Source organism: Alternaria ethzedia (assembly GCF_023757985.1).
Source record: "Alternaria ethzedia strain BMP 0044 chromosome Unknown scaffold_26, whole genome shotgun sequence".
Classification (NCBI taxonomy): Eukaryota; Fungi; Ascomycota; class Dothideomycetes; order Pleosporales; family Pleosporaceae; genus Alternaria; species Alternaria ethzedia.
This window is the reverse complement of record NW_026056219.1, coordinates 390,082-404,642: the sequence shown is the minus strand read 5'-3', so window position 1 is coordinate 404,642 and position 14,561 is coordinate 390,082. Positions and strand designations below refer to the sequence as shown.

Below are 14,561 nucleotides of genomic sequence, written 5' to 3'. Positions count from 1 at the left end.
GGGCACCCACGTTGTACTAGAATTATTGCGGTAGCGAAGAGCGAGCAACAGGCCGGTTCTGTCGCGCCCGTTCGGCCCGTTCACTGAATATGACATCGTCACAGAGACTTCGCGTCGGCTGCTCGCGATGAAGAGTGCAAGCGGTATCCGATGCGCTCGAACTGATGGACACTCGATATTCTCGCTGCGTGCCCACTCCGCTTCCGTGGCTCAGCCATACTAATCGACAAGGCCGTTTCAAGCCTGATGGCCTGGCATCTGCGCCCGCCTGAGCTAAACCTTCGTGCAACGGCGCGCATCATAACCTTTTAGCCCATGCCACGACGGCTAACCGAGTGACAGATGTCGTGCTTGCTGGCTCCGCTCATAACTCACGATGAACCTAATCTCGGGGCTGTGGGTTAGCAGCATGCAAGAGTTTGGTTGGGTTTGTTTCCAGAAGACAAATTGGGAGTGGCTGTGGAAGGTGTCCCGACCGTGCGCTTCTGGCTCTTTCAGGGCTTCCGCGAGAGGAGGAGGAGATATGTTTGATCTGCAGAGCCTTGCGGCTCGGCTGCCTCGTTCAAGCTGATCAGTGGAGATCTGGACCACGATGTCCGAGCATGAACGCATCCTGACTAACGACCTGCCACGGTGATGTGCGCTAGTCCTCGGCGCACAGTCGTAGGAATAGGGTTTAACCGCCTCCTGCATGCTTCGTTGCGTCTTACGGGATTGGCTGAGTTTGACATCGGTCGGCCACTCCGCCGTTTATGTCTGGCTATCTGCAGAACGTTAACAGAGCAATTATAACAGCACGTCCACCCGGCCCGTTGCTGCATCAGCCTGCATAGCATTTCAGGTGATCAGCAGAAGCTCATTTCGAGGAGAGGTTTCCGGTCAGCCAATTTCATTGGGCATCTTTATCTTTCCGTGTCTCATCCTCTTTACATTCTTCCATCCGCAATGGGTGTACCCACAACACCGGAGGGGCTTCCTTTGGACGACCGCTCTAATGCGCTCAAGATACCCATCATCGCTTTGATCATATTCAGCTCGATATTCGTTCTACTCCGCTTGGGCATAAACTGGAGGAATAGGAATTACTTCCTACTAACCGATCACCTCCTATGGACGGGACATGTAAGTCGCGATCAAGCAAGAGCTTCCAGCATTTGCTAATCAGCCTCAGGTTATAGCTGTCGCAGGCGCAGCATGCTGCTACAAGATGGCTGAAGTTGGGGCGGGCAGGCACGTCTGGGACCCTATGTTGACACCACAAAACATGGAAACGTACCTCTACTTCCTCTGGGTGGGTCAGCTGCTCAATCTGTACGGCATGGCCTTGATAAAACTGAGTGTGTGCGCCTACATCTTCATGCTGGATTTCTCGCGAACCTTTCGGATCATCATTTGGGCTTCCGTCGTGATCCATCTCGGCGTCAACTTCGTCTTTCCCACAGTCATCCTGTTCGGCGAATGCACTCCATACACCAAGCATTGGGATGTCTCCGGAATGAAGCCAGGCTCTTGCTGGGACGCGAAGCCGCGTGTCATCTCTGGATACTCCGGCGCTGCGGTTAACATCGCGACTGACCTTCTCTACACTATGGCGCCGCTCATCTACATTGCGAGGGTGCAACTTCCGAAGCGGACCATCTGGGGCGTGCGCGCAGTGTTCCTGTGTGGTCTCATGTAAGTTGTCTCGTCGCCAGGCATTTTGCTCACATCACTAATATTCCTCAGCACCACCACCATATCTGCACTCAAACTCTACGAGATGAAGTCGTTGAACGAATCGCCAGATCCAACCTACTCCTCCGTCAACCTCAGCATCTTCGCCATTGCCGAAGTCTTCGTTGGCGCCTTCACTGCTTCGCTACCACCACTCCGCAAAACATTCGAGAACGTCCTCCGCAAAGTGCTCCCAACCAGTCTCACAGGAGGATCAGGCAAGGGATCGCGACAAAGCTATGCGCTCCAAGTATCAGGGCCCCAGGTCAGCGGAAGGTCTTCAAAGCCGAAGCACGAGACGGACGATGACAGTGAGCTCGGCATACTGCCAGACGAGGCGAGCCATGAGAGGAAAGGCTCCGATCACGCGATCATGAAGACTACACATGTCAGTGTGACAGCCGACAGCAAGAGTATAGCGTCGCGCGACCATACCGAGTGGGCTTAAAACGCTTCTCTATACAGAAGCACATAGTAATGATAATGAATTAATGATCTTCAAACCATGCTGCTACCCAATACCGGGAATGCATTCCCGCACCGTTGCGTGCTCACGGACATAATCCCGCTCCCATGGTCATCATGATCAACATCAGGGGCTGTGCCGCAGATCCCTGTCTCACATCTAGCCGAGGTACATGCGTTGATCAGCAACCTCCTCTGCACCACACATCACCTTCATCAACATGTCGAAGCCGTCGAAACCATATCGTCGCGATCTTCAGTTTCGTGGCTTCGCTGAGGGCCTGACGTACCTCAACAGCGACAGCCAAGCACAGTGTCATTATTTCGGCGGCGTCCCATACGCACTCCCACCCGTCGGCCCCTTTCGCTTCCAAAAGCCGCGGTCCCTCCCACCATGCTACCGCTACGGCACAAAAGCGAACCCAGGACGATACACAGGCGGCTGCGGCCTATGTCCGCAGCCAGGCTCCAACACGGAGACCCTTGACGAGCCCGCCTGGGACGAAGACTGCCTGCAAACCAACATCTGGATTCCAGCCGGGCCATCGCCAGCAGAAGGTAATGTCCCTGACTCTACCCGACCTCAACCAATTGAAAGCTGACTCGGGGAGGTTGGCCGGTACTATTCTGGATCCGTAAGTAATCATTTCTTCTCCTCGCACTCGTAACTTCTTAGTGCTTGGCCATCGCCGTTTCACGGCAGACAGCATTCGGGGCAGATCCTCGGCTGGCGCACATTGGCACGGGATATAAACTCTGGCACCACGTGGTAGATCCGCACTAACGCGCCCTAGACGGCGGGTTCCTGCAATGGGGTAGCCCGAACGGACTCGACCTCCGCGCGCTACTCAGCGAGTCCCCCATCCAATGCGTCGTCGTCGCTCCCGCGTACCGCCTAAACGTATTCGGATTTCTCGCATCCAAAGAGCTGATCGACTCGTGTCCTGCTACTGATGGTTTTGGCGTTAATCTTGGCTTCTGGGATCAGCGCATGGCTTTGCAGTGGACGTATGAGAATATTAGCTATTTTGGTGGGAACGCCGCGAATATTACTGTCGGGGGTTACTCGGCGGGTTCGCACTCGGTGTTCCATCAGCTGTCGTACGATCTCGGTTGCGCCGATGAGAAGGCGGTTGTTAAGAGGGCGTTGATGCTGTCGAATGGGCCGGGTATGCAACCGAAGAGTTTGGGAGAGGCGCAGGACCAGTTTGATGAGCTATTGGGGGCGTTGGGTATCGATTCGGCGAAATCGCCAGCTGAGAAGTTGGCACGACTTCGTGAGTTGAGTCCAAGGGCGATTGTGGAAGCGAGTAACGGGATCAAGCTTCATCAGTTTCGCGCTGTTACTGATGGGGAGTTTGTGCGGCATGGGCTTCTTGAAGAACTGTCGAATGGTGTTTATGCTCAGCGCATGAAACGGCGCAACGTCAAGCTCATTATTGGCGAGTGCAGCGACGAGCATCATGTCTACGGTCTTTGGCGACCGCCTACACCGGGCTTCGACAGTATGCTGTACCGTCTTGAAGCTGACTATCCTCGCGAAGCTTGCAAGGTGTTGATGTCGCACTACTTTCCCAATCGCAAACTACCGTCAAAGTACTCGAGCTGGCAGGCGGCTTTCGGTCACATCTACGCTGATGTCCAGATACACGCACTGCGTCGCGGAATGGTGAATGCGTTGGTCAAGCATGGCGCTGGAGATCTCATTCATAGATATCGCATCGAGTGGCGTGCGCAGTGTGTTGATAAAGAGTTGCCTAAGCACTTTGGTGCAAGTCACGGGTCTGATATGGCGATATGGTTTTGGGGCAATGGAAGCAATCTGACTGGAGAGGAGAAGCAGATCGCGTTGAAGACGTTTCACGAACCGTTGAGCAGGTTCTTGAAGGGTGAAGAAATGGACTGGGGTACGCAGCATGCGATGCAACTGAGGACACTGAAGAGCGATGGGAATGTCGCTATCGAAGAAGACATTCGACTGGAGGAAGGCTTGAGACTGTGGAATGCACTGAAGGCGGCTGGCGCTACCGGCGACGCGAAGGACACTGCGAAGTTGTAATGGCAGGATGTTGTTGCGTTGTCAACAGATAGGAAATGTTTCTACAATCTTCAAAAAGCGCGGCAAACCTCCACATTGCGTTATTACCCGATTAGGAAGGTTTATCACAAGTGTAGATTATGGCGAGGTGTCTTCAGGCTCCTACACACTGCAGAAGGCTTGCTCGACCTTGCTGTTGCCGTCTTGAGGTTTGCCATGTTCGCCGTATCCACCCTGGCAGCTGCTGCATGCACTGTTTGCCCGCGGAACTGATTCCGAAGACATGACTTCGCCTCGGCAACCTCGTTTGCACCTCAACATGCTCCAAATGTCCTTAATTTCAATTTCATGACATCTAGTACTAGCAACATAGTCTAACATCACCAACCCTCACTTATCCTACTTCCCTTCCTTCCCGTCACCATGCCACCACCCACCTACGACCACTCCGCCCCCAACATCCACAACCTCCTCTCCTCACTCACCCCCCACAACATCCCCCACACCCTCGAACTCTCCACCCGCAACAGCAAATCCAACACCCCCTGGTCCCCCGCGCCCCCCGCCCACACACCTCTAATAGTCTTCTTCCCCCAAACCACCCTCGAAACATCCATTGTGCTAAAAGCATGCAACGAGCGCCACATAGCCGTAACACCCTTTTCCGGCGGCACTAGTTTCGGCCAAGCGCTAGGAAACAGTGAAGGAGGGGTATGTATAAGTTTTGAGCGGATGAACAGGATTGTGGCGGTGCATGAAGATGATATGGATGTTGTTGTGCAGCCGGGGGTGGGATGGGTTGAACTGAACCAAAGTTTGGAAGAGAAGGGGTTGTTTTTCCCTGTTGATCCTGCGCCGGGGGCGAGGATAGGGGGGATGGTACGTATCAATTCATGCCAATCCGATGGGTGTCTTGCTTACAGCAAGCAAGATAGCAATGTCCTGCTCCGGAACAAACGCCTACGCCTACGGCACCATGGCCTCAAACGTCATCTCCCTAACCCTTGTCCTCGCCTCCGGCACCATCATAAAAACACACAAAAGACCGCGGAAAACATCTGCCGGGTACGATCTCACGCACTTGGTCATCGGGTCTGAAGGCACTCTTGCGCTCGTTACAGAAGCTGTGTTGCGTCTTGCGCCGATACCGCGGAATTTGCATGTCGGTCTAGCCACGTTCAAGACGTTCCAAGAGGGTGTGGATGTTGTTGTTTCGTTGCAGAAACTAGGGCATCGGCTTGAAGCACTGGAGTTGGCGGATGGGCCGCAGATGCAGTGTGTTAATGTGTCTGGTCTTGCACCCGCGCGCAGGTTTGAAGAGGTGCCGACGCTGTTTTTTAAGATTGCGGGGCCGTCGATGAATAGTGTGCAAGACCAGATCGATGTCATGCAAGAGCTATGTAGAACGCATGGTGCGTCTAGCGTGGAAATCACGCATCAACGGAACGAGATGGATGTTGTTTGGGGAGCCAGAAAATGCATGGGTACTGCTCTTCTTGCTATGAAGAAGAAAGATACGGATCTTTTCTTACACAGCGATTGCGCGGTTCCTATTTCGAATCTCTCCCGCCTCGTCGCCGGAACCCAATCCCTCATTAGCCAGGCATCGGCTGCGAATCAAGCAACCTGGTTCTGCGCCAACGTCGGCCACATTGGCGACGGCAACGTGCACTCCAGCATCATCTGCCCCCACTCTCACTACTCCGCCGCAATTCGCGTAATCATGGATATCGCTCGACTGGCGCTTAGCTTAGAGGGCACAGTAACGGGCGAACATGGCATAGGGATGAAATTAAGGGATGCGCTGGAGGAGGAGGTAGGGAGTGAGGGTGTGGATGTGATGAGGGGGATCAAGAGGAGTTTGGATCCAAGGGGTATTTTGAATCCGGGGAAGGTGTTTAGGCTGGAGGGGGAGAGGGAGGGGGGTGAGTCTAAACTCTAGGTCTTTAAAGTAGGATGACTGATGGTATGGTGTTTAAGATGGAAGATCCATCATGTAAGAGATATGCAGGACATCCACTATCACCCCTCCTCCTCCCCTCCTCCTCCCCCACCCACCCATGTGGAGTGAAGCTGTAAGTGTGATTTAAGGAAGATATGATGGGACTGCTACGATTACGCCCCAGTTACTCATCCACCTCACACCCATTTCCTATTACATCCACCACCCTCCCTCCTCCTCCCCTCCTCCTCCCCCACCCACCCATCTAATTCTCAAAAGTGTCGCATTTGTCCCGCGTAGGACGTGCTCCAGGCCCATGCCACCTGATCACTCATCCGACCATCCCCACCCATCCCCCCATCCCCTCCTGCATTCCACCTCTCCCCATCCCAGCCATTCTGCCTAGCCCAAGCCCGCCAGTCTGCCATCTCCTCCTCACTCTGATAAACCTCCGGTCCACGCAGAAAGTCCACCTAATCCTTCTTTTTACTCCTCAGCGCCTCTTTCCTCAACCACTCAGCCCAGACGCCCAGATCATCCGCTGCGTCTAGTACCCTAGCCAGCGTCTTCGTTCTCTTGTCGAAGAGCTCTAGTTGCGCTTGTGCTTGTCCAAGACTGTCGTGGTGCGCGTGGATATTTTGCTCGACGACGACTAGCTCGCCGTTGGGATGGATATCGATTGTGACGGCGAGGGGCGCGTTGTATGTTATTGGTGTGGATACGGGGGTGGAGGGGGAGGAGAGGAGATTAGATATGAGGTCTGCTACGTCTGGCGAAGATGTTACGGCTTCGGGGTGGGGGACGTGCAGGGTGAAGCGTGGTGTGGGCGGGTTGTAGCTTAGTGTGACGTCGAGTTGGAGGCGAGGCAGGTCTCCCGGCGCGGACGTCTGCGGTGCAGCTGTTGGTGTAGATTGCTGGCCGAGCTTGTGGGTGGGAACGGGTTTTTCGGGTGCGAGGTAGAAGCAGTCTCGTATGAGTGATGTGACGTGCGCGTACTGTCTTAGCACGGGCAGCATCTCAACCAGTTGCTTTGGATGGCTGAAGGGCAGGCTTTCTAGCGTGCGGCTGTATTCTAGCTTGGGTATGTAGAGACTCATGTCGTGTCGTCTGTCCAAGTCGTTTCCCGATGCGTCTTGCTCTAGTACTAGAACCTTTCGCGAGCTGCGTATCTCATGGGTACGGTCGCCGGTTGTGTTGGACATGCCTGGATCTACCTCGCCTGGCCTCAGCGCTAGGCCTGCGAATGTGGTAGGACGGAAGTCGTCGGTGCGAGGCTCAATGCCAACGATCTGGTAGAGCTGCATGTGCACAGCGAGCGGTACGACGAGAGGGGGGTTGAACTTGGCGACGAAGCGTACATTTGGGAGGCGTCCAGCTGCGGAGTCGAGGTTCATGGCATCGTCGGTCTGCTCGGGGGGTTCGAGGTAGGTCGGCTTGGGGTCGAGCCAGTCTATCGAGGATGCGTTCATCAGCATGTTGTCTAGGGAGACATTTGCGTCTGCGTCGGCTGACTTCTCGACCGCGTCGCTGATCCAGTCGTCGGAGATGCGGATGGGCGTGTAGAGGGTGGAGGGCGAGGATTCGCATTCGATGGTCAGGGAATACATCTTGTTGCGACTCCAGCGATGGTCTTCCGGGTACGAGGCAGACTCGGTCGGCCCATCTAGCTGCAAGCGTCCATCCATCCAGTATTCCAGGCTCAGACCGAGACACGATCCGCCGTTGAGCCTGGGTCGTCCGCTCTTCTTGCACAGCACTTCGCGCTCGGCCCTATATGTCCTGAACCGCTCGTCCGGCTTCCTGTTCGCAAGCTCCGTCTTCTTCTCATGCTCAAACAATTTCCGGAGGCTCGTGTAGACTCCCGCAATCGCATTGTAGCAACTGACCCCGCCGTTCTGCGGTGAGCCCAGCTTATCGAGCGTCAGCAGCTTCTCCAAGCTCTCCGAGAAGCGCTCGAGCGTGACGTTCAGCTTGCTCTGGCCGGGCAGAGGCTTCAAGCTGCGCACGAGAATCTCCGAGCCCGTCGCGCCGAAGTTGAGGTCGGCTCTCGATTCGTCCAGCCCCGTCTGGAGATTGACGCTGACAATCTCGTCGTTCTTGAAGGTGACGTCGCACAGGGCCTCGTCGCCGATCAAGAGACTCCAGGTGCCTGCCTCGTCCATGTGCTTCTCGCACGGTATGTCCATCTTCTTGCAGAGGGCCAGCAGTCCCTGCTCGCTGACGCGTCCAGGCTTCTTGCCGATGATGTCTATGATTTCGCGCAGTCTGCGGCTTCGCTCTGCTTCGTCGGCGCGTCCCATGGCGCTTGCGCTCATGCCCAAGCTGGACATGCCCAGCCCGCTCATGGTGATGCCCATGCCCACACCTCCCATGCCCGAGCTCGCGACGTCGTTGAGCATGTTAAGCACCGCGGGCGAGTCGTACGACATCATGTTGATGTTACCGGAGGGAGGGACGCTGCGTGGGGCGGGCGAGGAGAAGGCATTGAGGTGTCGCGAGGGCGTTTCTTTGTCTTTGGGCGTTGGCGTGGCCATGATGGGCGTGGAGAGTGCGCAAGGCACTGCGTGGATTAATTATGCAGTCGAGTGAGGGTGGGTGTTACGATATCATGTTGCGTGCATATTCATGAAGCGAGTAGGAAAGGTGTTGCGCCCAAGGTACGCCCTCGGTTTGCTGGGCCTTGGCGTCCCAAGCAGGACAGGACGACCACCCCAACTCAAGAAATGCATGCTGCCAAAGTACTGAATATGTTTCCATGTGTAAAGCACAAATATATGGGCGGGGTATCATATCGCGACGCCTGGCCTAAGCCCAAAACCTGAACGCCAGCTCCATCTCCATCTCCATCTCCAGTGTCCCAGCTCAGTCCAACTCCACCACATCATCCTCGAGAATCTCACTAATCTTTCCCTTTGCCCTAGTCCCCGCAGCCTTCCCCGTCTTCTTCTTGGGCGCAGCCTTCTTGGTCCTAGCTTCTTGCAGCAAGAGCTCGTTGAAGATGTCCTCCACCCCTTCCTCATTGTTGTACTCAATCGCCCGTACCCGTTTCTTCGGCCGCGGCTGCTGCGCTTCTTGCTCGTTGCGCTCCTTCGCCTCGACCTCCCAGCGCTTCCTTATCTCGTCTTCGGTCTTGTTCTCCATGGTGTGGAAGGAGGCGTGGTGGCCACATCCGTCGCATTCGTATGAGGATGACGACTGGAATGCTGATTAGCTAATGGACCGGCGGCGTGAGGTATCCAGGCTTACCTTCAGCGGATGCAACATGAAGCGCAAACACGGGCATTTCGCGGCGAGGAGAGATGGCTTGTGATTGCATTGGCCGCGGGGAGGGACATAGTTCATCTGCGTCCAGACATTGGGTGCGTTGCCGGCCATGTCGATGAGGCAGTTGTAGATGAAGTAGAGGCGATCAACGACCCGGGTTGATCAAAACGCGAGGTCGTCCATCGCATAGTGTTCACTAAGTGCACAGGTAGAGGTCGGGCTGCGCGCAAACGCCAAATTGACTCGAATTCACGTGCTTCAACCAGCCGTAACCCCATTGGGAAAACCCCGCTCCGCAAACCGTCTGGCAACGTCATAGCTCTTCAACTGTGGCTTACACACATGCGCAGTGTATCCTTCTCGAATAATTAGTAAAGCAAGGTACACTGTTCTCAGTAAGCACCGGTCTCACGCCACAGCCGTGCGGCATAGTCGGCATCGTCGGCTCAAGCAAACATTCTAATTGTCAATCGGTCCGCATGGGTGTGAGAGTGTTTGATTTGGAATTGCCCCTCGTCCAAGCAAAGTATCATAACCCGACCAGAACTATGGCCAGACCTAGAACTGCCAATGACAGCAAACATGCCCCTCAACCATAAGCAGCATAAGCGGACGGCTTCCCTCTACCCGTCATGCGTCGGCGGCAGACCCTCGCAAAGTGAACCGAATCAGGCCTCGGCGCTAGGCCAGTGGTGGGGAACTTGGATGCGTAGGGCGCTTCTTGTCCAAGTTGACGATCGATACAGCGGGGTAGGAACTCGAGTATAAAGCCCGAGGTGAAGGCAGTCCAACACGACACTTGGTCTTGCAACCTTCACAACCTAAACAACTCCACCAACCACCAACCAACTTTCCACCCCACCAACTTATCAAGATGCCTGCCGGAGGATGCTTTTGCGGTAACGTTCGCTACGAGGTGCAGGGCGAGAGCGGAGGCAACGTAGGTGGTATCCGGACAATTCTCCTTCTGCTGCTGACGACATACGCAGATTCTCTGCCACTGCCTTGACTGCCGCAAGATCACCGGATCCGCCTACTCAACCAACGCCGTCTACTCGGACGAGGGCTTCAAGGTCACCAAGGGTACGCCAAAGGCACACACGGTCAAGGGCGACAGTGGAAACGACGTGACTTCCATGTTCTGGTATGTATTCGCTACGGTATAGCGAGTCCTGTTCTGACCTCGTGTAGCGGCGACTGTGGCTCGACCATGTGGCGCCAAGGTGACACCTTTGCCGGCAAGCGCATCATCAAGGTCGGAACTCTTGACGACACCAAGATCCTCGACAACATGACGATGAACGCCGAGTTGTACGTCGACCACAGGCCGAAGTGGGTAGGCTCCCAGGAGAGCGCGGCGCAGAAGGCGGCCATGTAAGGACGAGCGGTTGACGGTCGAGCGGTCGAGAGCAGGGAAGAAAGGCGCGAATAAGGTTGATCGTGTTACGACTAAGCCATAAGCCAGACGTCTATTCAGAGTCCGAACTCTCTGGTTCCTTCAAGCGTTCTCTCATCATCTGTGACTGTCAGTAGTGACCACACCATATGAATACGACACCTACCTGATTCAAACGAGCCTTGAGCTCATTGATCCTCGTTTCCTTGACCAGAATGTGCTCCTCGTCGAGCTCCTCGATGATGTATTCGTTGTTGTTCTTGCTGTCAATGTCCACCAGCATGGCTTTGATGGAAGCGTCGCACTTGACGAGCGTGCCTGTGAGATCAGTATCGTGAGAATTGGTGGGAGAGGCGTGGCATACCTCTGATAGCTTTGACCATGTTGGGGAGTAGATGCGAGGTTGCGGGGTGCAGGTGGGCTGAAGTAGAAGACTGGACAACAGGGTGCGAGCGCGCAACTGACGCGATTGCTTGGCGCCATCATCTGCAAGCCCCAGCACGCCATTCCGAGGCCTCCGCTGCATCACTTCCACACTCTCGCCTTGCAATGATAAAGACACGCAAGATCGATACTCCAACGTCGTTCTACGCTTCAGGTCGTTCAGCTTTATCATGATGAAGGCTGCAGACCTGTTCAATTTCTTCCTGGCATGAGATGCCACACAAAGATGGCTCCTTCGCGCCTCCTTCACCAGCTACTTGAAGAAGTAGCAAACGATGTGGGCAATGCAGGCGATACAACCGCGAACAGCCCATTCTTCACTAACCTCTCGCCCATGCCCTAATCACTACCTTCGCCCCTCGTACGAATCATTCACTGGGGCACCCTTACGAATGCTTCGCTATTTCCACTCGATACCCACACTACGCTCACTGTAGTACAACCCACGGCTATGGTTTACCTCAGTCTGCTCGCGGAAGCGCCCTCGGCGACTGCACCAAGCATCTTCCACCGCGACGACGACGATAACGACGCCGAACTCTACCCAGAAGAACGCCAAAACGCCAGTTTTTTCAACTACTACTTCCTCCTCCTCGGCGTCCTCGCGGGATTCATCCTTGTCGCAATATGGCTCATCCACCGCCGCAAAGTCCGTCGTCGGGCGCTCTGGCCTCGAAACGGGCAACAGGCAGTGGCAAGAGACGTGGAAGCCTGGCCTGGTACGCGGAGGCTGCTACACGGACGATACGGGGCCACCAATTCTGTTCTGCTTCGCCCAACTGAGGGACTGGACGAGCGTGGAGAAGCGCCGCCGCCCTATCAGCCAAAGTCAGAGGTATCTTCTACGACTGTCGCAATACCGCTTCAAGTCCTATCAGCAAACGAGAGCGAGAGATCACTGCCGCCGCAGTATAAAGCGCTACCCTGAAGGATGTCGAGAACTTTTTCGTTTGGCGGATCGAGATGACGAACGACATTGTGTGCTCCAGGCTCAAGTCTCGTATCCAACGGGTCGCAGACATGCCTCATTGTAATCAGCAACCGAAGCCTTCATCCGCCCGACAAGAACCTGCATAACCATTGCAAGACCCCGCAGCAAAGACACAAGGACAGTATTTTTCTACCCCAGCAATGGATAGCTAAGGAAACACTTCAACAAGAGACCACAGACAACACTATCATCCATTACACCCCCATAGCCTTAATCAGTAATTACAAACCACCACAATCAATACCACAAATCAATACAACACCCCCATTCCTTTTTCTCCCCTCCCCTAGCCCTCCTAATATTTGTCACTGCAAAGTCATCATCCATCAACTACAGCAACAACAACACAAACTGGTCGTATGCATGCGTGAAATAGCGGCGGAGATCCGTTCGATCAGCTACATACTGCAAGCCACAGCCACGGAAGTGGGGCAGAGCATCGCTAACGGAATGGACCCTTGCTACTTGCTGCTTGTGTGTACTCCCCCCACTAATGCCGCAGAATTGACGCTTCCACGCGTAGGTTGTTTTCTTTGTCAAGATGCCGAAGTTGAGAAGATGAGAATGGCATGGATGTGCTGATGTGAGAGGCTTAGTTGCTGCTGTGTTTCTTCGAACGCAGATACCTCGTTCGGAGAGACCGGGGTGGGATTGAAGAGATGCTGAGACTTGACAAACCACTGCCGCTCCACGTCTCATAAATCGCATACTCAAATCACCCTACTTCCACTCACACCATTTACATCCCTCGTCCGAACCACCTCCCCCTCCTCCGAACACACACACAAACTATAATCTACAACACACACGTCACAGCAAAGTCGTGTTATTCAGCAACCCGTCAGCTTACCCCACTAGCCCGTTTCCGTCACTTCCAAGGTTGCATGCATCGTGCCTTTCCTCTTCAGGAAAAGCGTCATCATGGCGTAAAGTGGTGCGTATGACGCCATGCAGGATGATGCAGGATGGAAGGCAGCATAGAAGGGTTGGTAATGCGATAGAGGTGATGATGCGATTTTACACAAATACACATGTACCTGACTAGACGCAAAAGAGTAAACGTGGGAAAGGGTGGGCCAATAGGAGATGGGCAGGGTAGGGTCGGTGGCTTCATGCAGGTTCGGTCTACTTCGTACGGGTGCATTTTGCGATGCGATATCCGAGTTCGGGGCCGAGGGGACTTAGGACGAAGATACTGAGGACGAAGATGGTGGATGTGGGTGTTGAGCGTTATCACACCCACACTGAAATATCACTTGGTAAGTATTTGAGTTGCTTGCTAAACGTAGCGAAGGTTATGGCGTTGATACCTCCGCTCGTCCATCCATCCATTCACGCTGAGTATGCTTGTGACTACAACATCGGCCACCGGTTTTCTCGCGTTAACAAGGCGCTTGCTTCAGACAAGAACTAAGCATGCTAGTCTACCGTACATATCTCCGATCTGTAGATACACTGGCGCCAACGTGCGGGACGTCTAGAACGTGTATGCACGCCATCTTGGCCTTTCCTTTTCCTTTTCCTCTCTCTTGTTGATATGGTGTCGATATGGGGGGAGTAAGGTATGTGTAATCAACTGGACCGAGCTGAGGACGAGCGGGAGGCGAAGAAGAGGAGGGAAAGAAGGAAGAGGCAAGGTAAGATAGGATGCTTGGTCAGCTGGAGATGGTGAGGAAGGAGAAGGAAAGAGGGAGTGGCGGTATGTTGTAGTTATGTGCTGATTACGTGGGCAGGATGGGTGAAGGGGAGTTGGGATGGATTGCTGTGGTTGGTCTGGAGGAAGGTATGGGTGTTGGTGTGGTATTGTGAGAGATGATATAAGAAGGAGGAGGAGTGTTGAGGGAGAAGTGTGTCTGTTCAGTTTGAGATTCATTATTACAGCAACATCGAGAGATTGTCTATATCTTACTCGACGCCTCCATACCAGCACACTCGCCTTCGCCCCCTTTCTCACTTACTCAATTTCCAACCATGTCAACATCCGGCGGCCTCTTCATCAGTAAGTCACGCCATCACCTCTGCTTCTCAGTCTCTATCTCATGTCCGAGCATACAGGCGACTACCTACTAACAATGCTAGTCTGCTGCACAGAATCCAGTACATCTGCCCTCCTCCACCCATCCCACCACTTCAACACCACGCACGCCACAGTCCACTCCACAAATGGTGCGCGTGTTACCCAGGACGTTGTCAACGGCATCTATTGGGCTGATCAAAGTACGCCGTTGGGGTTGGTGATTGTGATGGGACATGCCGGTATGTCTTCATGATTCACGCATACCTAGGTAGCAAGAAAGGCAACCCCCCT

At 54.3% G+C, this 14,561-nt stretch overlaps 6 protein-coding genes across 6 annotated transcripts; 3 read left to right on the top strand and 3 right to left on the bottom strand.

Moving 5' to 3' along the window:
* Positions 1 to 945: 945 nt before the first annotated feature.
* J4E87_008462 (uncharacterized protein) lies at positions 946 to 2,161 on the top strand (the record flags this gene model as incomplete). Its single annotated transcript, XM_049380051.1, has 3 exons — positions 946 to 1,122; positions 1,172 to 1,674; positions 1,726 to 2,161. The coding sequence occupies 3 exons, from the start codon at positions 946 to 948 to the stop codon at positions 2,159 to 2,161; spliced, it is 1,116 nt and encodes a 371-aa protein (XP_049230320.1).
* A 238-nt stretch (positions 2,162 to 2,399) lies between these two features.
* On the top strand, positions 2,400 to 4,237 carry J4E87_008461 (uncharacterized protein; the record flags this gene model as incomplete). The annotated part of the gene is made up of 3 exons (XM_049380050.1): positions 2,400 to 2,736; positions 2,790 to 2,813; positions 2,973 to 4,237. 3 exons carry the CDS (start codon positions 2,400 to 2,402, stop codon positions 4,235 to 4,237), a joined length of 1,626 nt encoding a protein of 541 aa, XP_049230319.1.
* A 2,394-nt stretch (positions 4,238 to 6,631) lies between these two features.
* J4E87_008460 (uncharacterized protein) lies at positions 6,632 to 8,692 on the bottom strand (the record flags this gene model as incomplete). The annotated part of the gene is made up of 1 exon (XM_049380049.1): positions 6,632 to 8,692. The coding sequence occupies one exon, from the start codon at positions 8,690 to 8,692 to the stop codon at positions 6,632 to 6,634; it is 2,061 nt and encodes a 686-aa protein (XP_049230318.1).
* Positions 8,693 to 9,020: 328 nt separating this feature from the next.
* Positions 9,021 to 9,533, bottom strand: J4E87_008459 (uncharacterized protein; the record flags this gene model as incomplete). Its single annotated transcript, XM_049380048.1, has 2 exons — positions 9,021 to 9,353; positions 9,405 to 9,533. 2 exons carry the CDS (start codon positions 9,531 to 9,533, stop codon positions 9,021 to 9,023), a joined length of 462 nt encoding a protein of 153 aa, XP_049230317.1.
* Positions 9,534 to 10,296: 763 nt separating this feature from the next.
* Positions 10,297 to 10,800, top strand: J4E87_008458 (uncharacterized protein; the record flags this gene model as incomplete). The annotated part of the gene is made up of 3 exons (XM_049380047.1): positions 10,297 to 10,362; positions 10,412 to 10,566; positions 10,614 to 10,800. The coding sequence occupies 3 exons, from the start codon at positions 10,297 to 10,299 to the stop codon at positions 10,798 to 10,800; spliced, it is 408 nt and encodes a 135-aa protein (XP_049230316.1).
* A 91-nt stretch (positions 10,801 to 10,891) lies between these two features.
* On the bottom strand, positions 10,892 to 11,201 carry J4E87_008457 (uncharacterized protein; the record flags this gene model as incomplete). The annotated part of the gene is made up of 3 exons (XM_049380046.1): positions 10,892 to 10,939; positions 10,985 to 11,136; positions 11,183 to 11,201. 3 exons carry the CDS (start codon positions 11,199 to 11,201, stop codon positions 10,892 to 10,894), a joined length of 219 nt encoding a protein of 72 aa, XP_049230315.1.
* Between the last annotated feature and the right edge of the window lie 3,360 nt (positions 11,202 to 14,561).